At 29.2% G+C, this 27,800-nt stretch overlaps 2 protein-coding genes across 7 annotated transcripts in view; one reads left to right on the top strand and one right to left on the bottom strand.

Moving 5' to 3' along the window:
* Window positions 1-24: 24 nt before the first annotated feature.
* On the bottom strand, window positions 25-5,811 carry LOC118072388 (uncharacterized). Of its 3 annotated transcripts, none has more exons than XM_035092218.1 (5): window positions 5,717-5,811; window positions 3,574-3,612; window positions 2,347-3,044; window positions 1,531-1,923; window positions 25-1,370 (listed from the first exon to the last, which is right to left on the bottom strand). In XM_035092218.1, the coding sequence occupies exons 3-5, from the start codon at window positions 2,604-2,606 to the stop codon at window positions 1,022-1,024; spliced, it is 1,002 nt and encodes a 333-aa protein (XP_034948109.1). In that variant the 5' UTR covers window positions 2,607-3,044; window positions 3,574-3,612; window positions 5,717-5,811; the 3' UTR covers window positions 25-1,021. The 3 variants fall into 3 exon arrangements, with proteins under 3 accessions (XP_034948109.1, XP_034948112.1, XP_034948111.1); XM_035092221.1 differs by having other exon boundaries at window positions 3,574-3,621; window positions 5,717-5,799; XM_035092220.1 differs by lacking the exon at window positions 3,574-3,612 and having other exon boundaries at window positions 5,717-5,795.
* Window positions 5,812-7,388: 1,577 nt separating this feature from the next.
* Window positions 7,389-27,800, top strand: part of LOC118072524 (janus kinase and microtubule-interacting protein 3-like) — a 28,425-nt gene continuing 8,013 nt past the window's right edge. For all 4 annotated transcript variants that reach the window (XM_035092461.1, XM_035092460.1, XM_035092462.1 and 1 more), the window contains exons 1-5: window positions 7,389-7,557; window positions 8,901-9,537; window positions 9,620-9,899; window positions 10,827-10,940; window positions 14,462-14,548. In XM_035092461.1, the coding sequence (XP_034948352.1) occupies window positions 8,906-9,537; window positions 9,620-9,899; window positions 10,827-10,940; window positions 14,462-14,548 (1,113 nt within the window). In that variant the 5' untranslated portion in view covers window positions 7,389-7,557; window positions 8,901-8,905. The remainder of the gene's footprint in view (window positions 7,558-8,900; window positions 9,538-9,619; window positions 9,900-10,826; window positions 10,941-14,461; window positions 14,549-27,800) is intronic.

The following is a 27,800-nucleotide window of genomic DNA, read 5'->3' on the forward strand; positions in this document are numbered from 1 at the left end:
ATTAATATAAAAAGTAAAAGTAAAAATTTAATCACAGAAATGTTTGAGTAATGCAAGCATTTTTGCATCAACTCAATAGAGTAATTCAAAGAGAGATATGTTCAGCGAAGTTAGGGCTATCTGGAAGTACATTATACACAATGGGACGGATCTTTTGTTGGGGTTTTTTTTTATTTTGTTATGGCATACAGAAGCCAAAAAAAAGTGGATAAAGCATAAAAAAATAGCATTGGAAACTAGACACTTAAAACCGGTTATGTTTTTAATTCCATTAACACTTAATCGAAAACCACTGCTTATTTTCCATCCTTTTATATTTTTAGTTTATTTCTTCATTTTGTTTAGTTACTTAATCCATAAATTATTTTATCATTGAAATAATCTACAACTGTTCAGCATGTTTAGTGAATTCATTAAACATATAATTAACTCATATTGAATTATGTTAAATAAAATTTCAATTTGAACATCCTGTAAATTATAGTGTAAAAAGGTATGTAACACAATCAAATAACTAGTAGTTTTATTATGAAAAATAAATTCAATTTATGACCTTGCAGTTATTGTCGATACTATGAAGAGAACCAGCTCTAATTGACAATTGAAAGTGAACGTAAATTTATATTTATATCATGTTTTGCCCTCAAGAAACATCACAAGCATCGATGGAATGATATATCTGAGCATACAGATCAGATAATGCAGTAAAAATAGAAGTTCATGACTCGTGAGTCAAAAGGAATCAATATTAATAGAATGTCTATTACAAATCATAAGTGCCACTAACAGCTATTGAATCTATAAATCAATCATCAAATAATTTCATTCTAATTATTCATTGATGATTTGATCTCGTAGCTAAAATTTTTGATTCAATCAAATTCAATTGGAGTTACGTAATAAAAATAATAAATTAAATTGCCTTTTTCTAAAGCAACTGACTCGTTAAAATTCAATTTTTGAATAAAAATAAATTGATTTCTATATGATTATTATAGTTAGAACAATTTTCTTCCATTTATTAAGTTGAATCTGTTTCAATTGAAACTTTTAAACAAGGTCCGCTCATTTCCGCCTGAAGACTTTCATCAGGTTCATCATCAACATTGTGCAACCAATTAAATATCATCATATTTCTTTCATACTTGGTCAATTGTTTACCACGTTCACGTTCAACATCTCGAACTGTAAGCAAATGATCTTTCGCCTTATGACCAACTATTGATGGTCCAGCTATGTTTGGTACTGTTCCAGGTACTACAAGCGTAGCTCCAGGCGTTGTTTGAGCTGCGGAGGCTGCTGCTTCAAGTCTATCCAAGTTAAACTCACTTTGCGAAAGCCTTTCTAGAGCTCGGTAAGTTGTTAGCAACCTGTTGAATAATTACAATCTTTAATGAACATTTAATTGACATCAATATTTTTCTATCTATTTAAATAAACTACTTTAGCTGAGATTTTAATTATTTTCTTTATTAAAAAATTGGAATATTATTTTATTTTCAAGTGCATGCTATCAATATAATAAGTTACCTGCGTTGAATGTAATTTTGACGAATTTTTTTGTTGACAGACCGCACAAGATCGGCAGAAGAAGGTGTTTGATGTGTGGTTCCTCCATGAGGACTAGGCAATTGTGATGTGCTTGCAATATCACCAACCGCAACCCAGGTGCTACATGTTCTAGAAGCGTGATCAAGTCTTGTTTGCTCCAAAAGTAAACCATGGCGATCAGCTGAATCTAAAGCCAGCACAGAGACTGCAGATCGGACTGTCTGCGGAAATGAGGCTTCCGGACTAGATAATTGGAATACGTCGCTTGTGCTAAAGCTTTTCTGAAGACCAAGGGCTGATGAGAGAGCACCACAACTACGGATGAGTTCCGTTTCGTCTTCAAACCACAGGCTCTCTGGAATGTCGGCAGGCCTGATATCCCAGGTATTGTTAGAATGACTATTATGTTATAAGCATATACATTCCGCGGATGTTATTGAATAGAATATACAAATATTATCATTATTAAAGTTATTATTGATTTAAAATTAAAAGTTTAATAGTATTTATCATAAATTATTATTAGTTTCTTGTCTCAAGTCAATAATAACATACTTCAGCCTAAAACTTTGCATCAACTATCATCGAGTTAGACTTAAACTCTATTATCATGAAAGGACACTTCGATATATTGTACGATTATTAAATTACTCCTAACTAATTAGCCATCGTATTCACTATTTTCAAGTAAAGTGAGTTTAGATGACCAGAGAATGCATGTCGATCGATCGATACATCTTTAAAGATAATTAAATAGCCTATATCATGCAAAAAAGTAGAATAAATGAAACTTACCTTTGGCCCTGATTAATACGAGTATCTGGATTTGGTGACGGTTCACGAATGGCCAGCTGAGCATCACTAAAAGATTTAAAGGGCTGGCGATTATTACTTTTCGTATCACTTGCTATCGATGACACAGTGAATAGAGATAAATCTGTTGTGACACTTTCATGACTTGGCGATCGAAGCATTCGACCAACAGGAGGTTGGGTGACTAGAGTGCAGCCTGCCGAAGGTACTGGTGATGCTGGTTTAGCTTCTGCTTCTGACATTTCTTTTTATTTAATTGTCTTTCCTTCTTTGTTTATTATTATTATCTTTATAAATATTCTTATGATAATACTATCAAACCAACTTTACTTGATAATCATTTCTCACTTAAGTCATGTAAAATAAATAACTTAATGTCACTTTAACTTGATATTATAAACAAAATTTTAATCCTTCACAGGTTGCACAAAATCAATAGACCACAGATAGTATAACAATCAAGATGAAATCTTATCTTTTGTCCAACAAAAGACTAATTGGATCTGATGACGTCTTCGATTATTGCAGCATTAGGTAAGTATAATTCCATTTTGAATAGAGATACTTTTAGTAGATTTTATTTAGATCAATATACTTTACGATGATCAGACTGTCGTTAACAGATTACTTTAGACATCATTTTACCATCAGTTTCTTTACTTTTGCTGATCTTATTTTTCCTAAAAAAAAAAGAAGAATAGTTATTCCAGATCACGAACCAATTATATGTTGTAGTATAAAAACGTGCTCATGGGTTCTTAATGACATTATGAGCATTATCTAGTTGATTCTTTCTGTTAAGTAGAGATTGAATTTAAAAAAAAAGTGATTCAATTTTTTTTAGAATTGTTTAATCACTTTCACAATGCTTATTATTAATTATTCTTATTAAATCATATTTCACGAAAATTAGAAAATATTACTTAATAAAAACATCAGGATAAAATATTCTAGATTATCTGCTTTAAATGATATACAAAAAATGTTGAATTTAAATTGTCTTGTAGATTAATTGAACTATTTTTCATCAAGTATTTTTGAAAGCTGAGAAATATATTTCACTTATTCTTGTGAACAAATAAAATTCCTGGCTTTTACTAAATTTCACTTTAATTCTATGATAAAAGAAACATTTTTTTGCTGTCATGATTAAGCTTGAATAGTTTATTTAAATAGTTCATTTATTTATATTAATTAGGAAATATGTACCTTATTACGGAGCTCATATTCTGTCTCGATTAGCAATATCTGAAACAACTGAAACGTTATAAGTATTCAAAATCATCCACTATTTTATTCAAGTATCATTAAGTCAACCAATTTCCCATGTACTCATTTTATTTTGATTTACGTCTTATTTAAAAAATTATATGAATTAATTAGGCGTTACTAAATGACTATTGTTAGAATATGAGCTTCGATATAGGTATCTGAGGCACTCATTTGTTAATAAACTCTGACAGAAATCCTCCAATTCTCTGTGGCTAAGCTTCATGCAACTAAGACTAAATAGTGTTTAACAGGTGAAATGACTTCAAGCTTGGAATAGATAGATTAACAACAGCTGGCTAATTTTTACAGAAGTGAATTAATTATCGACGTATTAATGAAACTGCATATCGTACATGTGAATGCAATTTACTTTGTAATTTAGAATGAGTTTGAATTATTTGTAAATTGAAAAAACATTATTTTGCACTGGAAAAAATTATACCAAAGAAGAAACTTTTTATTCCTTTTATGAAAGTACAGCCCATTTTTCTACAGAATGCTTTTATCTTGATGTTAGGTAATTTTTTCTACCATTTAAAAAAACGTGTTCAGCTTTGCTCCAATTTTTAAAATAATTGTTGTTATGTTACATATCTTAAAATGTTTAAATGTTGGAATATTTTAACAATAATTTGTGCAACTAGTTTTTTTAAAAGAATATTAATAAATAAAGAAATTCTATTTATCATTCTTTTGACAGAATTGATCGATTATTTAAAATTAATATCTATTCATCCATTTTTGTCACGTTTAATAATCTGAAATTTCCAACTGAAATGGAGAAGTATTGAAAAAGTTTAATAATCCCAAAGCTATGAATAATAACTCAAATCAAATATTTAAATAATCGAAATCTGTCCAGATATCCAAGTCATCATCAACTTCAAAAAAAATATTTATTAATATAAAATATCAATACTAAAAAGAAGAATTTGATGGTATCAATCTAAAAATTCGTTCATATGATCTGCTATTTATCAATATTCAAGTTCAGCTTACTAGAAAATGTCAAAAACTCTTTCATAATTCATAATATTTTAGTAAAACTAAATCAATTCAAATTTAGCAAGGTATCAAGTAATCTCCATAAAAGTTTGTGTAAAAAAATAAATTTTAAATCATTAGTTTTCATAGTCATACTGATATAAAAATTATACATAATTCTTTTTTTTTACTCAAAATAACTACATTTTAATTCCTAAGTGATTATATCACTATTATTGTTATTAAAACTTTTCTAATTTAATAAATTGAATTCTCAGGAATTTTTATGTAATACTTGGAAGATCAAAATACCAACAATTTAATTAAATGTATATATATATAAAAGGTTGTCAGTATAGTAATAAGTTATTATCGATTGTTATAAGCTGTTTTCATAGACAATGTATTTATTAATTTATTATAATTCTATCTCAAGGTTATATAGTCCAACAGTATATAACCCAAGTTTTTAACCCCTCATTGTTCTACATTCAATAGCAGAGCTTTGTACCTCATTTCTACTTTACAATTTCAATGCAAAAAAAAAGAAGTATCCCACAAGCGTATACATATCGTTCAACTGATCGGTGAATTATTCATTGACCATACGTGTTGCAGCATCACGATCACTTAACTATGAACACTCGCTGTTCTTTCCGACGCAAAAAATTGCGTTCATGAAGATACCAAATTACCGGTTTAATCATTCCATCTTATTAATCTTTTTAACTGTTTTATTTAAGGTTATGCAATTATTTCCTTCAATGGTATAATTTTTTTCTATTATCATAACACCGATGAAAACGTTGAAAGAAATAAAAACAAATGGTGAATACACCAGTGTATATCATTGTATTCAGCTCACAATAAATAACTAAAACACAAAAAATAAACCACACATTAAAATAAGAATAAATTTATACAGTGTAGATTTTTTTTTTAAACAATTCATTGAATGAAATTAAATTTATACGAAAAAAGTGATATAAAGGAATGTAAAATTGCAATTAATTGAATGGATAGTAAAAATAATAATAAGATACACACGCATACACATGAAACTTATTCAATGACCTAGTGATAATTACTGTAATACCTTGTCAAGGGTGGAATGGCCTGTAACTCAAGACTAAGTTGGAGAGAACACGAAAATGTTGCGACACACTGGCTGTGGATGAATGGCGATTGTTTCCGGTATATGGGGTTGCTGTGCAGAGAGTCTTTACTGCACAGGCGTCGATCGATAGGGGCGAGGGAGGACACACGCGAAACATTCTTCCTTGTCTAGTGTTCTTATTTTTTTTCTCTCTGTATTCTTCTTCAGCTTATTCACTCTCTTGTCATCAAGGAATAGGTTATTTCAGGCAAAATTTCTTATTGAAGATTTCTTTATGCTATGCAGCTTTTGTTGGTAATTTCTATCAATACCGATTTGGTTTTAGTAGTTTTTTGTTACATTTTTTGTCAAGTAGTTCGATAGAAATAATTCACAACAAAGATCATATCAATTATTGTTCTTTATAAAGAATAATTATAAATTTATTAACAATATATTGTTAATAAGTTTTTTTTGTTAACTTATTAAGTAGAATGTAAATTATAACCTAATTAAAGACTGAATTTTTATTTTTCAAATTTTCACTATTTTTTAAAATATATAATTGATGTCAGATTGTCAGAGAATTGTGGGTAATAAAAAAAAATGGTATCAAATACAATTTCATCACCCAAAAATACATAAGATTTAGGTTAATTAGTTTGAAGAGTTTTTACAAACATTTTTTTTGTTGATTTGTGTAATGGTTGACAATTTTAAAGAAAAGTTACAATTTTTTTGTTCTATTAAACAAAAAATGACTGCACTGATTTTGATCAAATTTAAGTTGAACCATGTTGACATTAATGCATCTCGAATTCTGTCAGTCGGAAATTAACCTCTTACTTTAATCGCAAGTTATCGTTGAGGAAAAATCTGTTCATCCATTTATAAACATCACCTACACTTTTATTAAAAAAAAATAATGTCAATGAACTTTTAATATTTTTAAACAAAAATTTATTCAGAAAAATATAAATTCATAATGTATTTTATCAGTTCTTATGTTAATGTATTAAAAACTTGTCTATTCAGTGAATTTTCCATTTGGAAATATATTGTGGCAGTCAAGAATGATATTGGGCTCAACATAGGCATCATCTTGGCAACCAAAACTAGAATATCATCACATATGCCAAAAAAGCTCAACTATGAAATGCATCAAAAGCATTTTAAAAATATTAATATATATTTTAAAGCTAAAAAATGGTTCAGTATTGTATCATACTTTTTTTTAATAATCGATATTGTTGATTATGATCACAGAAAATTATTAAACGAGATACAATGTTATAATATAATAAGTAAAAAAAAATTTCTCATGCAACTTTTATCGATAGTTAGCATGGTGCTAGAACAGTCAGCTATTTAACTCCAAAGAGTTATACAAAAAATAGCTTTTTAATTAACAAGTTTGCGCGTATAAAATAAATGAGTTTATTGACATGATCGCAAATATGATAATACAGCTAATTTGAAAAGTTTATATAATATAATATGAAAGTATTATATGTCGTGGATGAGTACCATAAACTCTGATCCTCTAAAAAGCAAGAAATGCAACAAAACATATACAACTCTTGGAAAATGATATTTATGAGATCTTGTAGTGCACACTGGTACACTCTACACGCGTGTAGCCGCGTATACAATGAAGCTCTTCTCTCATCAGCACTCTCATCGTGAGCTAGCAGTTTAGTTAGAGTTTTAGTTAGTGACGGTGTCTCTCGTGAAGCAGAAGAGGTTGCTAAAAGTGGAGACAAGAATAGAAATTATTAAAGAAGAGGGTAGTAACAGTTAATAAGCAAGACAATAAATTAACAAACTTCATCACGAAATTGGTAAGATGATCATATAATATTAGCTGATTGATTAGATGATCTTATTCGTTAAATAATAGACTAAAATTAATTTACTTCCGTGTATAAATTGGCACGGAATCTATAGCTATTTTTGACTAGATTACTCTCCCTCTTTCTCTGCTATTCTCTTGTTCGATTTTAATCTGATCTACTTTCTTTCTTTGCGTGTTGCTAAGCTTGATAATGATATGCAACATATTACTCATAATAAATATTTTAATTTGTTCAATTTCAAAGACCTATGATTTTGATTGGTAATACTTCAGATTGTTTCAATACCTATCTTGAATGATTAGATTAGAAGCTCTACATCACCATTCTAATTTTTCTATTTTTATGCAAATATATTCTAATTAATGAACTTGATTGCTTTTATAAGTATACTTATATCAATATAATAAATTGCTTTGAAATCAAAGATACTTTCTATTCGCTGAAAGTTATTTTTAAATAGCCACCAACAAATGATTTTTACATAGTAATTGATTATTTATCTTACATCTGTCTTAATAAAGTAGATAATTTAATGACTATTTTTTTGATGATGAATTCTAGAATAATATTAAGAAACTCAGGCATTTTCATCTACTATGTTAATTTTAAAACATTGAAGATAATAATTGAATGTACTGACAGCCATGGATTGTTCAATCTAGCATAAAAATAAACAATACCAAATGTTTTCGAAATACGTAAATGACAATAGTGTGACAAGAAAAAATCAGAGGCACTCTTGGAGCACACACCCACGTGCTAACTGTCATTACAAACAATATGCTATTCTGCTCCGCCTTCAAAACCTGTTTGTGAATGCTCTTCAATATTCAATATTACTTGGTACTTCATAAGATGATCTATATGTTATGTAGTCTAATCATCATTTTATATTTATCTCTTTTTCATTTGTCATGATTTCTTATTATTTCTTATTGAATCAAACATTGAGTAAATTTTTCACTTGGTCCTTGGAGTTGGGAACCACCGGAGGGTGCGGCCAATTGGCTCTGGCTATGAATAGCACTGTGATGTCGTGTCACAGTTAAGCCTCAAGCACAAGAGGAAAAAAGAGATGAAGATATTGAGAGAATGAGAGAGAAATCATGATGGTTTTAATATCACCAAGTTACAATGGTTGTGCCCACTTATGTTAGATCCAAATACCTAAATGCCTCCGCCCTACACGTAATCATATTCTTCAATATGTTGACTCGAGTTATTGAAAGAAATTCTGTTCATTCAAAGATTTATTTTTTTAACTTTTTTATTATGTCTATTATTTACTTCTATAATTCACTTTTATGTTTGTTCTTGAACTGTTTTAGAATGAATGATGATGAACTCTATTGAGAGAGACACCGTCACAACAACGAAGCGAAATTCCACTACATCAATGACGCTACAAAATTATGATGATGATGATGACAGCTGCTGCACTGTCAAAGCTTCACCACAGACAGAATCGAACTCTGTGGCAAGAAAACGACGAATGACAGAGCAGCTTTTGTCGAAGACTCCAAAAACACCTCGTCGAGGTTGTGAGAATGCCAATGACCCTGATTTGACACATAATATACTTGAAATAAGGGAAGATGATATCTCGAGTAACAGAAAAAATATGTCATCAGAGAATGTTTTTCAAGAGAACATTGCAATTGACTCTGACGGCAATCGACGAGATTGTAAACTATTGAAGAAACCACCAATGCATCCTGATGCGCCTAGCAAGCAGTTGATAGATGTTAATCGACGAGATGACACTAAAAGACTAAGAAAAACAGTCCAGTGGCTTGAAGAAAATGCTAGAAGATTAAGACAAGATCTTGCTGATGTTCGAATGGAGCTTCATGAAGAGAGAAAGGCTTTCAGGATAGCAAAAAGGGAATTTGAAGTAGCAATTAAAGAAGCTAAACTTCAAGAAGCAGTTAAACATCAAAGAATTATTGCCGAATTAAAAACAAGGTAATTATTTTGCATATTTTATGTTTGATTTTTTTTTGTAGTTTATTTGCTAATTAATTATATATATCTTTTTTCATTTTAGATTACTCTCACAATCCCCTTCACGAGTATCGAATGAATTTTCTGCTAATGCGAAAGCAGAACTTTTAAAAGAAATGAATCACAAACGCGAGTTATCTGTGGCAAAAAAACGCCTATCTGAAGCTGATGAAACGATACGAAAACTCAAATCGAACTCATTAGATCCAGGTGATCCAAGAAAAAAACGAATTAAATGCTTGGATGATACTGAACTACGTAGAATGGAGTGCGAAATTCGAAACTTACGAGAGGCGAACAAGAGACTCGATGAAAAACTTCTAGTGAGTTGTTTGACAAACTTTGAAAATAAGTAAACTAAATAGAAAATTGGATTAATGAATAGTAATTAGCATTATTATAAAAATACATAATAAAAATGGTTGATTAAGGTCTTAGGGTGTGCAATTGATGCCGATTTTTTTAACTTCATCTTGTAGCTATTATACTCTCTTTTTACTCCACCATCGACATCGATTTCTACACGAGTAATATGAATGAAAGATATAGAAAGCGGTTTCTTCCGCAACTTGTTTTTAGTTCACGCGTAAGCACGAGATACTTTTTTCATGTTCCTTTGGTGCACGAAACTTGCCTGTGGCTGTTGACCAAGCGTCGACGTGCTCTTAACTTATAAACACAAATCCTCTTTACAGCATCTTGAACAGCACGTGATGATAAATTTTTTCTCATGAAATTTGAGTAGCTACAAAGATAAGGGGAAATTTTAATCAATAATTATTAAAAAACAAAATTTATTTGAATTTTTTAAATTAAAAATATTGTTTATAACTTATATTATAAGAAGGAATTATAATTTGTCAAGATAATATTATACAAATATAGAATCCAATTAAAATGTTGATTACTTCATGAATTGAAAATGAATGCAAAACATTTGGATTTAATGAACAGTTTATTTTGATCAAGTGTGACAATTTCTTTATATTAATGCTGTAATTTCTATGAAATGAATTAATAGAAAACGAGCTTCAACTTATCCTTGACGAGCTAGAAGCGATTAGATATTGATAATGAGTGCTTAGTACCGCCCGTGGTATTTTTTGTATTGACAGGAATGAGTTGGTATTTAATCGTCAAGTAGAACTGACCTAGATTTAAGCTTGCTCAATTAAATTATTTATGTATAAGTATTAATAACATTATTCCATTGATGTATAGCAATTATAAACTTGTTACAATGTTTCTAGACCGTCACGGAGGCGGAGAGATGTCGTGCAGTTGAACTGAGAGTCCAACACGAGAAGCACGAAGCCGAGATGAGTGCCCTGAAGAAAGCACTCCGTAGCGACATGATCAAGATGGTGAGTCAGTTTGAGTTTATCGACTCTGCATTCTTTGTTCGTACAACCGAGCAAAGAGAAACAAAAAATGCGTTTAGTGGATATTTTTCCTGCTCCCCCATGCTTCTTCAGAATGATTTTGCGGACATGTGCCCTGAAGGGATACGTTTAAAACCCTATGGCACGCGAGATACTCCCACAGCTAAAGCAGAAGGTATAGTTATTAAAAATTAGGCCCTTCGAATCTGTAGAGTTGCTGAATAATCTTTGTTCTGTTGATCCTCTTATGAGTTGTACCATTTAGTTGGACAATAGTTTATCATCTCAAGGAAATACCTACCATACCACTATGGTAGGAACCCCAGAACATGTAATTACGTTAAATATTTTCCCACACTATTTGCAATATTTTTGCGTGCTTCGCTCTGTCTTCACTAATCGATTCTCAACATATATTTTTTTGTTTTAGTTCTTCATGCATTTGACAAATATACATACGTAAATAATAAAACAATTAAATTTTATTTATTCAATCGAATGTTCAAACATTCATGAATCAATGAATGTTTTTCTACAGCTGATGGTTCCAGGTTGATACCCATTGATAATTCAGTGTTAGACCAGTTTTAAAAATTCTGATGAAGGATTGAGGCTTGGCCAAAAGTTGATGCTAAGGTCTGATAAGAAGAACTGATTTAAGACCAGCTTTTTATCACTGCCAACCAAATGGACATTCTTTTGTTGATATTGGTGTTGATAAGAAGATTTATTAATACTCATGCAAAAAATTGATCAAAGGCAAATACTTGATAGACAATCAACTAGAAAATAATGGATATTTTATTCACGATAAACTAATTACATTATTAATTTCTTGCTAACATATGAAAGAAAAACTTGAACGAATATAATGAAATTAAAGTGACAACTATTACTTTTAAACGATCATACTTTTCACAACTTAAATGGATACTTTCAAATGCTTCTAAACGATTATTTTCACTAGTTACGAGCAATCTAAGTAGGCCAACAACTGTCTTCAATGATAAACAACTATGTGTGCTAAAAAGATCTTTCATTAGAAATGGAAAAAAATTAATGAGGAAAGTTCAATGATTTTTATGAGCCAATCTAAGTTATTATTTATGATAGCTAAAAAGCTATTAAAGTGAGTTATTTAGATAGAAAATTAAATAACACGAATAATAATTAATCAATAACTGGAAATAATTTTATAATCACCATTTTCTTTTGTTAGAATGGTCATTTCTTATTACCTTCTAAGAAAATGAAGATCATTTTAGCTTTCTTACTGCTTATGTATAATTCAACAACATCACGTAGTACTGTGATGAAGAATAGATAGATGAAATGAAGAAGAGAAAGAAAAGAAGGTAAAAAGACAATTTGGGAAATGGAAAAGGAAATTTATACTCTGGGAAGGTGATCATACGTCAAGTATACCTTTCTCGTGCTAGTATATATACATGTAAAAAGTATCGTATTTACTTGTTGGACGCACAACAATAACCAACGTGTTCGCACGCTCAGTGGTTTGGCCCTTGGACTGAGAAAAAGAGAGAAAAATTTCATGTTGTTGAGTACAAGTGAGAACCTCTTAGAAACGTGACTCGAGGGGTTCTTCTTATTTTGTTCAGCTAATATATAGACTCGCGTGCTCGCGCTTTGACGAGTATCCATCCTAATGCATCCTTACCCATCGTCCTTTTGATTCTGCACATGTAAAGTGCAGTGTAGAATTTTATCCTCAGGCTTAATGAATTTGTAAGTAGACCTGCTGATGCTGAGCGTGTGAATTTTGGTGGTAATCAAACGAGTTTCTTAACGATGACCTAGACCGTGGGAAGATGTTTTATCTCTCTCACTTTGTCATTATCCACACCTTGATGTTCTTTTATATTATTTCATTTAGTTTGAATGAAAATTAGACTTGTTAGTGGAAAATTATTGACTTAGTTATAACAAGTCCTTAAAAAGAGAAAGGCCAATCGTTCAAGGATAACATTGTGATAACATCTCCTTTCTTCCTCTCTCTCTCTCATTCAAGTTGAACTCATTATCATACTGAACATTCAAATACATCGATTTGATTAACGACTATTATTTATCATTCCTTTTGTGTCCGAGAAAATTGAATAAAAAAAAAACACAATACTTTGTGTTGCATCTTGTATCATATGTGAATACGAACTATATACAGAGACACTTATTGCAAAACCGGATGCCTGCAGAGTCTTTTTCCGTGTTTCTAAAAGACCTTGCGTGTACACAGCCGTTTCCTACGGATCTTTTCGATGGCATCATTCACTGTTTTGTTGAATATCACATTAAATTAATGTTTGCAAATTTTTTCTAGCTAAATTGAGTTTTAATTTGCAGTAATTGTTGGTTTAATCCATGAATAATAATTTTTTATCAACATGCAATATATTTTTTTTTTAGATATTATTGTTTAATCAATTATTATTAATTAGCGAAAAAATAAAGGAAATAATTTACAATTTACTCCAAAACTAAAATCGAATTTTTAACTTCCTATTAGGAAGTCATTGTAATGGGGTCGATTTAAATTTGTTATAAATAAAAAAAACTCAAAGATGACAGAGTTGTGGATTTTAATAAATGTAAAGTGTTCCCAGATTTATTTTAATATTTTTTATTAAATGTTTTTAATCATGACGATTCTTTAAAAATTATACATTTAATTTATTCATAAACTTGGTTATTCAAAACCATGTTTATTTTTTGCTGAGAAAAATAATGGTTAAATTTGATCTTGATGTCAATGAGATTAACAAACAATAATAAAATGAATGATACTTATTATTCAAGAAGGTTGCTGTTACACTTGGAAGGAGAATGGAGACAAAAATGCAAAACCTTTCTCTTTGCAGCATATCGCCACTAGCGATTGATAAATAATTTAAAGTATTGAGTGAAAGCCAGGAGCTGCGTGTGAGCAAGAGAAATAACCAGTTGGTTTTTTTTCTTGAGGGAAAGAAACATTAAACTAAAAAAAAGAAGATTTTGAAAAAAATGATAATTATCAAGAGTTAAATGACCACATAAGCTATCATTGTTGGTCACTTTTCGCACCATTTCCGGAAAACTACTCATGGCTCAGTTTACATTTTAGAAATGAAGGTGAATGGACTTTAAAGCTAAAAAGGGAAAGATATGAAGGAAGACATAATTTTCTTTCGATTTCATTTTTATGTTATTGGAAAAAATACAAAAAAGAGCAAGAGATCAAAGTAAAACGTTTCTTCCCAGTTACCTTTTCTCTCTCTTGGGTGTTCTTTCAGGTACACCGGAGGTCTCACGCAGATGTAAGGTTACCGTCAGATCTACCGAAAAAAAAAATGAATTGACTTTACGGAGAAAGTCGGTTTTTGGGCTGGAACATTCATCAAATCAATCTTCTTCCCCTCTCTTATTTTTGAGCATTGTTTTATTTCGCGTACCTTCCATGTGCTTATCTATTATCACATCTAACTCTTTTAATGCATTACATTTTTCAGATGGACGAGATACGAGCGAAAGACAGGGAGATTGAAAAGTTGGAGAAACTTACAAAGCGGAAACTGAAGGACAAAGAAAATAAATTGGTATGGTGAGCTTTGTTTACTTTGTTTTTTGCTGACTAATTTTTAGATTAAAATAAAAACCAACTAAAAGTTGTAATAGATTCAATAAATTATATGGAAATGTTAGATTTACTGAAAATAATAATTGACACAGCTGGATATTTGAATTGAAATATTCTCGATTTAGACAGCAAAATTTATATGTTTATTTGAATATAATATGAATTTTATGATAAATAAATAACTCATATGTATTCAACTGATTATCTTAGAGTTTTTGAAGGACAATTATTTAATAGAAATTTTGAAAAATTAATTTATTCATTGTTTTTGGTATCCACATGATTTTTCTATAACAAACAAACAATAATACAACAATTAACAATAGTAACAACAATTAATTAATAATAAATTATTATTTATTATTAATATTTAACAAGTTTAATATTGTTAAATTTCTAAGACATAATTTATTTTAAATAAGAGTTAGGGGGGGGGAGGGCTATAAAGGGTTAAGTGTAAAAATAATAAGCATGAACTCATTGACTATTTTTTCAAGTTAAAAAATAATTCTCAATATGTGAAGAAAGAAAAGAAATATTATTATTCCACTATTTTTAATTTTATAAAATATTTAAGGAAAGGTAGATTTAAAAAAAAGAAATAAACCATTCATTTATTTTCATTCAAATATTTTTGATTTAGTTAATTGGTGAATGCCTAACTGTTTAAAATATTTGGATTTATCGTGAAAAGTGATGAGTAATCAAAGATACTAATTTTCCATTTACTTTATCATTAATTGTTTTTCAAAAAAAAAAAGAAAAAAAATATATAAGTGATGAAAAATATAAAGTAAAAGATAGGAGAGTGCAGGTTCTATAAAAGCATCTCAGAACAAAGTTGTTCGGGATGTAATGTACTTAAGTTGATAGTGGTTTTTTACCAAATGATAACAAGTACTTGGTTTTGTCGCACGTGTGTCTCTACGTCTGGGTGACGCATTTACTTTTTAAAAGGCTGCTTGTCTTCTATCACCTAGTGATATCAAGAATATTATTGATGTTTGCTTTCACAAGACACCGCTCCATTATATGTGACACCGTATCGTTTGCTGCATATAGCTTCCACTCATTACTAACAGAAGAGAATAAAATAAACTCGTGTGTGTTTGTTTGTAAGAATCACCTCCGGATTCTTTTGGGAATATAATCGTTAGCACTCGAGAACGCTAATGACGAGTACGTGGAAGCGTTTAATCGTTTTTTTTTTACCTTCTGAACTCTTGAGTTACTCGTATATATCTTTATTGAGGAAGGCTCGCGCCGACTAGTCGGTTTATCACACAGGCGACACATTTTTTCGATTCCGGACGAGCTGGCGGGAGGCCTCTGGACACCCAGAAGTCATCAGTCTGTGAGGTCCATGCCGTTCGTTGTCGGCGAACTTCCAAAGTTGATATTTCCTTCTAAATAAAACTTTTTCTCGCGCGTGATAATAGACATCAAGGTGTGATCTCTCAACTTCATAACGGTCAATCCTTATGCACACTAAAATGCTGGGATTTTTCGTTATTTTAATCTAAGGACCACAAAGAATAAACATTGGAAATAAAAACATCAACATTTCATACATTTTTGGAACACTTTCAATTAATTAAACATAACATTATTAATTACCTTTCAAACAGTTTGTCTATCAATTTTTTTAGAGGGATTATATAATAATTAAAAAAAATGTATTTATTATAATGATCACATTTATACGGAAATGAATATTTTATTGTGCTCTTTTCCAACCCAAGCGACACTTTCATAATTTCCCCTTTCTTCACGGTGGAGATTAATTACATGTTTTGACCAAACAGTTATTTTACAACAAAATTATAGATACATTTTATTAGTTTATTGACTCTTTTTTTTTATTGCTAATCAACTCTATTAATCCAAGCTGTATTTTTTATGACAAATTTTATTTAAATATTTTATTCATAAAACTTGCCATAAGATCTGTATACAATTTTTATAAAATGAAGCTCCATGTGACATTTTTGTGGGCTTTGATTTTCATTCTTCTGACGACTGATAAAATTTTTCCAGTTCCATACATACTTACATTTTACTTTAAAAAAGCGAGAAAAATGATTTCCAAATCATTCCTCGAGTTGATTCACCTTTATAAATATATTTTCAATGGAACATTCATCACCATTGTGATTATTATGATGATTATAATTATTCGTATTTCATCATTGTTTGGTACAATTATTACGCATCTCAGGCATGATGTCATGAGGTGAATTGCGGGACGTACCGTTTGCAGACCGTTAGAAAAGTAATAGAAAAAAGACTTGAGAAAGAGAATATTTCTCCGTGTACTTGTTGTTTTTCTTAAGCTAGATGATATGTTTATATGTGAGCCTCATATGACCCGGTATGAGAATATTGAAATAAATAAGTTTAATAGCTTGTTTAGAAGGCAATTATATGACACATTACTTCATTAATATACGAACATCTACATCGAGTCATGCACATTAAATACAATGAAATGGAAAAATGTGTAAAAGCTTGTATTAATCTACTTCCCGAACATGTGTTATTACCGAACTCTTCACTTAGCAATTTTGATTTGCCGTCAATTGCGTATTAATTCCGGGGGGAAATGAACTTTCATGCGTTACATAATGACAAAAAAATATTAATTTAAGAGAGTAATTAATTAATGGATAGAAAGATTTATAATTATTATTTAGAATGAGTGAAAAATTACCATAGATATGTAATAGTAGAACGAAATGATGATTTTATTATTAATTTATCCTCGCACGCGCTCAAACTGCCGTGAATGTTATGACGTTCATATACAAGAGCGATACAAAGGTAGAAGGAAAGGTAAGGATGTGCCTGCAAAGAAGTTTGTGGAAGGCTCAGAAAGACTGAACTTCAGTCTTGTCTAGACATTTGCCGTGTACGCACGCATCGTTACTTCTTTGGAGCCCCTCTCTTTCGTGTTCATTCACGTTTTACTTTTGGAGTCCAGTCTTAGTGAATACACTCTCAATGATTTAACTTACTTTTCATTTTTATTTGTGATTTATTATTATTATTTTTATTATTATTGTTATGTGTGTCATTTAAATTTATACTTTTCTAATGGGATTCGCACAACACGAGGTATGAATAATTATCTTTTTATTCCATCGATTTGCTTCCATCATTCCGTGAATACACTGTTTCAAGTTTAATTCTGTTAATTAAGATTAAAAATAAATTTAAAAAATTATATTTGCAATCTACTAAAAGAGGTTTATTATGGCATGTCGTTAGTATTTTTGATACATTTATTGAAATAAATGTAGGTAAATTGATTTATAATAAAAAATCAAAGTCTCAAATATTTCTATATTAAAAATAAAATTAATTTATTTTAATAATAATAATAATCAATTAAATTAAAATGATACCAATACAATTATGATGATGAATAATATGTATAAATAATTATAATTAATAAAACCAAAATTAATATTTTATTATTATAAAAATATAATAATAAATATTATATTGTAAATAACAAAAAAATAAAATTATTTTTTTCTAACAATTAAAAACATTAACGACATGCTATAATTTATTGTTTAGTATTTAATTGCTTAGTGATTAATTTTTTTTTTTTTTTAAATTTAGATATTTTTAATTATTATAAATAATAGAATTGTTGAAACTGTTACTCTTTCTACCCTTGAGCATTGACAGACAATTAACTTTTCATCATAAACCGAAACAAAATTAATAGTTTATTTTGTCGAAACATTAATTGTTTAAATTACAAAATAAATAAATTAGTAGATTAGGCAGAGAATTTTTCGAAATAATTATTTCGTTAGAAGCTTATGAGTCTTGTAGAATATTGAGAAATAGTCTAGACAATTTAATTACCAAGTATTGCTTCGGAAATTATTAATTAAAAATGATAATTAAAAAAAAAAAGAAAAACTGAATGAACTTTTAGATAAAAATTTTTTCTTAGAAGATAAAATAGTCAACTTTTTATGCAAAAATTAATAAAATTATGCAAAGCTGTCAGAATTTAAAGCCCATCACTACACACCTGTCTAACGAAAGTGGATTATCTCACAATAAAGCAACTTATTGAGTTCAAAGTGATAACAGTATCTGTAAATTATAAAATATTCCACCAGATTTCTGTCGTATTATTACCACTACCATCGAAAAAAAAAAAATTCATGGTTTTAATATTATTCTATTGAGGCTTCCGGATTGCGTAAGTACTTTTCATCGCTATACAAAAACCACGAAACGTCAACTAAAGAATATCGTATAAGTTTTAGAGCCGTAAAAAGTTGATCAAACGATTACTACTGAAAAAAAAAATGAAATAAAAAATCGATATAAGTTGAGATAAAAAAGAGAAGAAAAGTTTAAAGCGGTGTACTTCAAGAAGAATAAAGGAATGAAAAGATATATTTCATGAAGGCTAATCCTGACATAAACTCCTGGAGTTTGATATTTAATCGCCGTGCATATAAATTTTATTCGGTGTCACGGCTATTCTCTGTCGTATTACCATGCTCTAAGACATGTAGTGTTTTAAACGCGTGCCTCTACTGTCTTACATTTATGCTTCTACAATGATAGAATATCTGACAACACATATAGTTATGATGAAAAAAAATATCTATTACTTCAAATACATATGGAAGTCACTTGTGTGTTCATTGTTAAACTGTGCATTGACTTTTTTTTTCTTGTGAAAATTTATTGTTTTTATTGAGTTTAGGATTATTTAGAAATTGTTGGAAACAGTTAATTTTATAGAAGAAATATCCATTTTGATTGTTAGAATGATAGTTTTCGATTTATCAAAGGAATCACGGTTTTTATTTTATGTAATACTTTTTATTGGATTTATGTTACTTATTGACGAAAAGCATTCCAACAATCTGTCAAGCATACGAGGGTCTCAATACAAAAGTTGACAATAGGAAAAAGCAAATTCATTCATAAACGTTGGATTAAAATTCCTTGGGAAATAATTGTGGGCCTAGTTTTTTTTTATAGTAAATAATAAAATTTCTTTGAAAAAATTCCTCGTTTATGTAAGATTTAAAACGATTAAAATTTTTTCTTTCATTCTTATAAAATGAATTATCATGCTAAATAACAATTACTATAACACTGCAAATCCAAGTGTTTAGAAACTAAACACTTCGGTGTTTTATTATTGAGGCTAGGCTTTACTTAACCTCGAATCACCTCAAATAAAAAATACTTTATTATGCAATTATTATTGTACTTATACTATCAATCTTTGTTTTCCGAAATGTATACCACTTTTCTAAATATTTTTTACATAAAAAAAAACGAATAAAAAATATCCAGCTTGGCGAAAAAAGCTGTGAGATAATTTGAGATTAGTAAAAGACAGCCATAGACACTTTAAATGTTTTATTACTAAACACTTGAATTTTCCTGAATTTAAATTGGTTACATCTACTTATTTGTGTGAAATAATTTCACATGGCTTTAAAGTATTATAATAATTATTTATTTGCTAATACAAAAGTGTGGAACAAGAGAAAATGGTTGGTTTGATATGAAATAATAAATAGAAAAATTTGACATTTAAGATTTCAAAGAATTATGTGGATCAGCAACTGGAAAATGTAATTAAAAATGTCACAATTATTCTTGGAAAGAATTTTTTATATTTTAACATGAACAATGAGAGTATTTATCTCACATAACAATTGAATAATTGAGTTAGATTTTTGATTAGTACTGTAGCAAGCGAACACTGACGAGGACGAGGACGGTAGTAGCCAGGGCGTGAAAGCACGTGACTCCCGTTCTTCATACACCCGGACCTATACTTGACTTGATTTGTTTTCATATCCAACTCTCGCTGACCACTATAATCGCCTACTCGTGGGAAAATTCTTTAGCAAAGAGTAGAATTCGCTTTGCAACCTAATTATGTATGACTTTTATTATGGCCATTATTATTATTATCATTGTAACTAACATTGAATATATTTTTCAAACAATCTAAGCATATGTAGATATCCTAATTGCATGGCAAATTAATTTTTATCCCACGCATGCAGAAAAAAATATGTAGATATGAAAATATATATTGCTGATGATGAGTAATCAATGATAAATTGTAAAGATGGTCAAGTGTTGATTCTTCTTCTCACTTGACTTTTATTCTTTTTATAATTTTAACTGTATACAGATCTTTTTATGAGTCACAATGAGGAAAGGAATAGGTAAGTTCAACACTCAACATAGCATGTTGATGATGGGATTACTAATTGCACTCTATTGTGTCGACGCGTCTGATTATCCTGAGATAAATTTTTATAATTTATTATGAACCATGTTTAATTTTTAATGAAGATATTGTCAGGGTTCAAAGACACTTTGTGTGATGAATTTGTTCAGTTCGATGTCCTTGTTGGCAATAACACGATGTCTGACTTTTAATGAGTATACTCTACTGTTATAATCAAATTTTGCATTTATCAGCTTCTGAAAATAAAAAAAAAAATTTCTTTCGACAGAAATTAATTCTTTTCTTCTCAATGAATGCACATCAACTCACAAAAAAAACACAGCAATCAGCAATTTAAAAGCAACAATTGTTGATTTGTATTAAAAAATTAAAAGTAAAATCGAAACTTATACAAAACTCTAGATATTTTAGGTTCATGTCATGATATTCTGCTTAGCTAAAGTTAGCTCAATTGATACTGCACAAATGAATATAAATTAATTTATTAACTTATTATAATAAAAAATGAAAATTGCAATAAATTTCATAATAAAATACATCAGAGATTAATTATCTTCTCACGCATATCAATGTAGATTTATATGAAGCAAGTGATGATAAAAATATATAAAGGATCAGAAGGTCGACAAATGCATTCAAGTGCGGTGATGCATCTTGTGAGCCTCGCCTAGAGTGAGACCTTGCACTTATAAGTATACTTATATATATTTACCTATATAGGTGCATGTATGTATATATATATATATATATATATATATGTCACGCTCCAGGAAACTTCTTCTTCTTCATAGTCGGGAGAGACTTGTGGTCAACGATTGAAGATTACGCGTGGGAGAAAATTTCCTTTATGAAACTTACGCATACATTTGCGTAGTATAGTCATTCCTATATCATAACTCGAATGACGTGAAATTAACCCCTTGACATCCCCCAAGATTGTGGCTTTATTGGTTTATAATTCCTATCTCACTTTTTCTCTTTATTTTTTTATTATTGACAGAAGTGTTTTCACAACAAAAACATTGGATTTCATTTTCCTGTTTTGCTTTCTTTGAAAAGACGATTAATTTCACAAAGATGGTCAGCTACTTGTGATACGTATTTTATTGACTCTATTGAAAATCAGAAGTATATTTGAATATTTTTCTGAGATTAAAAACCGCTTATATTGGAAGAATGAATTTTGAATTCAATGAAAAATTTGTTAATAATCAAAAACATAATGTTTGTATTGAATTCTTTTAACAAAAATGAATTTCAATTTATTCTTTATTTATTTAACAATTTAGTTTGAGGTTTAGGAAACATAAATATGTGTATTTTTAAATAAAATAATTGAAAAATGCATTGATCTTGAGGTCAATCTTGATATTAAAAAGGAACTCCACTATTTGAAAATCACGTAGAAAATTCAGAAAAATTGTTGCGGCTTCTGGCTATCACTCGTTCGGTTGCTGAATAATCAACGGAACTGCAGAGGAATGAGTTGTAGATTGTAGGTTGAGCGTGATGCACTGCAAGCTCAGGTAATTTTTATCTCAAAAGTATCTCTTGAAACTTTATCCACTAGTGTATGTATGACAATTCAAGATAAGTCTTTCTCATACACGATATACCTTAGTCTCTCAAACCAATAGTTATTCCTTTCACTAATAGTACAGTCATCGTTGTCATCATCATTTTTGATATCTGACCTGAAGACACAGGTAAAAAATGACAAAGCAAATGATTGAAGAAAAAAAAAACATGTCCATTTGTCAAACATCAGGTAATCACATTTATTATGCTAAAGAAATGAACAACAATTAAAATTAATTTAAAATGGTGGAATAAAGATTGAACAAAAATGTTCGGCGTTCCAGTAAGCTAGAGATGTCGATGTTATCTCGAGGTTGGCTCCATTCATCGAGGAACGTCCGGTGGTTATGGTAAACAGCTAGCTAGTGTTGAAGGCGGAACTCAACGTGTTCAGAGCACCGTGAATTGTATGGTTAAAGTATATATTGGTCGTCCAGTGTGTTATATACAATATCTCCTCTATATATTCGAAAGCACCCTATGGGTCTCTTTTGCTTATCTCTGTTTCTCTTTTTACTTATTCTTCAACTTTGTGATGCCTGTAACATTATGTGCATACCATGAGCCTCTGCCGATTTATGCTTGCTGAAGAGTTGCTTGGAGTGTATGTTTCTGGCTTCAAATGACTGGCGTATGTGGGATAGTAGTTCTTCATGCAATAGTTTCTCTTATGCTCCATAATACAATTGTATTTTTTGAAACACTTCTCCGATTTTCAGTGATTTTCTCTTTGTGCCAGATTTTACTCTGATGTCTTTATGAAAACACTACTTTCAAACTTTAGATATTCTTTATTAATTCATTATGAAATAGTGAATGCATCAATATCGATTGAGTTGATTTCATTAAGTTATGAACAGAGCTTTTTTATTACTATTACATAAGTTTTAAAACTAATAAATAAATTTTTTTTTTTATAAGTAGTAAAAAAAATTGAGGATATCTATTTTATTACTAATAAAAATATTTTACGGCCAATAAGTATGATAATTTAAATATATTTAGTTTAATATTATTCTTTTTTTCTTCACAAATGATCAATTAATTTTTTTTTTTTTAATAATTTAATTATTTCTTAAATAATTGTTACCTTAAGTTGGATAATTTCTGTAAAAAATAATTAAAATATTTAGTTATTTTTCAGATTCACAATGATTATTCTAAGAAAGGTAACATTCAACCTATAATGATTGTCAGATCATATCTCACTCTCTTTAAAATTAACCAGCTCAGTATTTCATTAAAATCGAGACACCATCTCTTTCATTACCCTTCCTCTAAAGTTCTCATTAATCCTTGCATTTCGATAACGGAGCACAAACGTGGTCAATAACCGTTTCAATTCCAAATTGGTTATTATATGTACACCAATATACACATGTGAGGTTGGCCATAGACCAATAATAAGAGCTGTATATAATATTTGTAAAATGAAGCTCCAAAATTTTCCTTATTCTAAAAGGAACAACTTTCATTCCAACCATTTTTATTTAATTTTCATTATATTTAAAGTTATCTGTCATCACAAAATTTATATGGAAATCTTATATCCTTATATTACTTCGTTGTATATAAGAACTCAAAAAAAAATATTAAACATACAGAAAGTCAATTGAGATTACATGGATCATTGTTTGCGGTATTGCTAGTCTGTCATTGTAATACGAATTGAGAATCAAATAGTCATATGGTCTCGTGGGAACGTTAGGTAAAACTGGACAGGGTGTAGTAGATAAGAGGAAGAAAAAAAAATAAAAATCACATAAGGTGAGGCCTCGGTGAGAGACTAGCGGTTGTTTGACTTCATACTACGAGTCTGCAAGAAATCAAAGACAACGTCTAGACTACGAATAACATCCATTTCCGCTTTCTGTTTCTTCATTCAAGAATTTCTACTCTTTAGAAGGTTTTTTTTCTACCTTTTATGTCAAGGGAAGTGAGAGGATTGATAGAGAGATTAATGGAAAATTAGTTCGAAATTTCTTTCTAGTTATAAAAATCTAATGACATTAATATTACGTGCAAATGATGAAGAAATAAAAAACCATTTTAATTAGAAAAAAAAAACGAAAGGAAAGTTAAATTATTTATTCGATAATTGCTCAATTATAAGAATTTAAATTATTTATATAATGAGTTGAAATTAATCAAAATCAACAAATAATTCTGAAAAAAAATTAATGTAGGTGAAAAAGAGACACTTGAATTCTAAGAAAAAATGAATATTTATCTTAAACTCATACTTTTAAGATAAAAAACACAGTTTCTTTTATTAACAAATTACTGTTAAGTAAAGAAACTTTATGACTGATATTATTTATTCTTTTCAAAAACCTTTTTTTATTTTATTTCCAATGCAAATCATTAACTTCAATAGGATTGTTTTTTCAAATTTCTCTTTGTTGGGAAAAAAATTTCAATTTGAACAATAAAATCATTCTTACAATACTGTTTTTTTTTTAATAATTAATATATTATCTCACTTTAGAGCCAGTTATTTTATTCAACTGAAAATAAAATTATTCAAACTATTCTATTACATTTATGATCAAATTATTCCCACATTAAAAAATTATACAGACATGCATGAACTGTTTATTTACTGTAAGACTATCACAATCTAAAACAAGAAAAATGTTCTTTAAATACTTAATTAGTACTCAGATAATAATCTAAATGAATTAATTGTCTGTGAACTGTTATCATTTTATGATTAAGTAATTGTTGCAATGTTGTTTAATAAAAACACTTTTGAAATAAAAAAGAATTCAACTTCACCCACTTTGGGAGTTAATGAAATGAATATTTTTATTCATAAATATTACTTGAAGTCATCGACATCATTATCATTAATGATAAGTATTCTAAGTGATCAACAATAAGGTTTTTCATGTACATTTAAAGCTCATAAATCAAATGACTTGAACAAAATTAGCCTCTCTATCAGGTGTAATACAAAAAAGAATGAACAAAAAAAAAAGTATGATACAAAGTGTTATACCTTTTACTCCTTTGATGCATCTATTAAGGATGAATTTCTATTCCTTTTAACGAGAAGTGTATGGAGGAGGAATAATCGAGGTTCGTCGCACCTTAACTCCCTCATTTAAATTGCTATATCCAACTCAAGTGGATGGAGATGGGGTAAGAGGCAGGAAAAAGTGGGACAAGTGAGGCTGGAGAGTGGTTTTAGAAAGAGAAGAGAAGAATGAAGCAAAGTCACGATTTACAAACCAGCGTAAATGTCCCAGAAGAAGGTGGATAGCAAGCGCACGTGATTCTTCGGCACAAAGAATACCTGCTGTAATAAATTTATTTTATTCTGCAACATACTAAAGAAAAGGTCAATTTATTTAATTTCAATTGGACATGGCACGTGCCGTTAAATACCAGAGACACCTTTTTCGTACATTCAAGAGGAAATTGAGGCCTCGATCACGTTATTTATTTTAGTCCTTAATAGGATCACAATGGAGGCTTTAATTTTCTGTTATTTAAAACAGTTTCAATTATATATTCTATTGTCTTTACTATGAGAAAGCTTATTGATTGTTTAACGCCTTGCATTACTAATATATTCATTTATTAATTATGATCTAGAAATCATTTGAAACACATTATTTTTATTCTGTCATGTGTAGAAAAATTTCTTTATAAAAATAATGAAAGTATCAAACACTTTCTTACCATTAGAAAAATCTTCATCTTATTTCTATTTAAGAAGAAACTATTATAGCTTAAAATCCAACCTTACTTCTATTAAGTTATTATGCTCAATTATGTATAAATCGTCATTTAATTTATTGAGATCAATTAATAATTAATTTGACAATCACATGTCATATAACTGATGAACTAACCCATGAAAAACACTTTCACAGGATAATGTTAATTAAAATTTTATCAAATTTAAATCTTATTACTGAATAAATATCAAAGTAACGTCTGTCTATTACAGGAAACAAACAAAAAAAATAATAAGTAATATTCTAATCAAGTATTTGATTAGTGGGACATGACATATTTGGCGGAAAGATGTAAATCTAGCAGTTTCCATATGTAGATAATGAATAAAGGACTCAATTACATTATTCATTTTTGTAGAAAAAAAAAATTTCAATGCATGCAAGTCTTTGAGTAGACAAAAATATTTCATGAAATATTCTTGCATATAATTTATTAGAAAGCCTGTACATTATTAATAGACTGCGTAAGGAGTGTACTTACTCATTCAGTATGAAGATAGGAAGTGACAAACAATCTTAAAAGATAGTAGGTACATCGCCTACGACAAGGAAATTAGAAGGAACAAGTCGTACTTCTTCCTACGCAGTAGACGAAAGAATCTATTGCAAGACATTATACTGGTGAGAATTTGACCCAAGAAAAAAAGATTATTCTGTTGCTAGATGAAAGGAAGAAGGAAGACTGAGAATAAGAGATATCAAAGATTCTTCTGCAAATGAAACAGCAGAAGGAGAATATAATGTTGAAGAGAGACATAAAGATAACGGTAATACTGCGTATTCAGTTCACCTGTCGCAAAGATCGATTATACGAAAACCGGATGTAGTCGATAAGAGTTTGGGAAAAGGATTACGTTATTTTAAATTAAATTCTTTTTTTTTTTTTCAACTAAAATTCAACTCTTCCATGTTGACTAATTAGTCTCTCACTTACATCTATACATACTTTAATCATTAACTAAACATTTTCATTTTTTTATTCATTTCCAAGCGACAAGTAGAAATATTATTCCTGTGAAAATACTTTCCATCATAAATAATTGTTATTTTATACAAGTGTATAGAAAGTTTTTTTCTAAGATTCTTAAGTAAAAATAGTATTTAAAAATAAAGATAATGATTACTTAAGATGTAAATCCAAAAGTAGGATACATTTTTTTTTTTTTTAAATACTTTTAAACTTTGTTATGTTTTCAAGAGAAAATTAAAGTACAATTATCAAATTTATTTTTAGTAGTGATTTTCCCATTTAAAGTAACATAATTACTTAAGATTAATTAGGTTAAAAGATTGCATAAAGAAAGTCATAAATGGAGTTGTTTTTTTACTCAAGAAATTGTACATTGAAACTAACCTCTAAAAAAGATTGCAAAGTGGCAATAAAAAAGCTGTAAGTGATATGCTAATATTTTACTGAAATTATATCGTTATTCACATGATTCTGATATTTTTAATATTAATTTTTTTTTTTCTTAAAAAGTGGGTCAATAAAATTTTTTTTTCATCAAGAGTGATATAGAGTACTTGTAATTATAATAGTATCAAGAAAATCGATAATGAAAGAACATCGAAAGTAAACTGATCAGGAAACCCAGTCGAGTACAACACCTACACGCTGTATGAATTTT

Source organism: Chelonus insularis, unplaced genomic scaffold (assembly GCF_013357705.1).
Source record: "Chelonus insularis isolate UGA/USDA-ARS -01 unplaced genomic scaffold, ASM1335770v1 contig_93_pilon, whole genome shotgun sequence".
Lineage (NCBI taxonomy): Eukaryota > Metazoa > Arthropoda > Insecta > Hymenoptera > Braconidae > Chelonus > Chelonus insularis.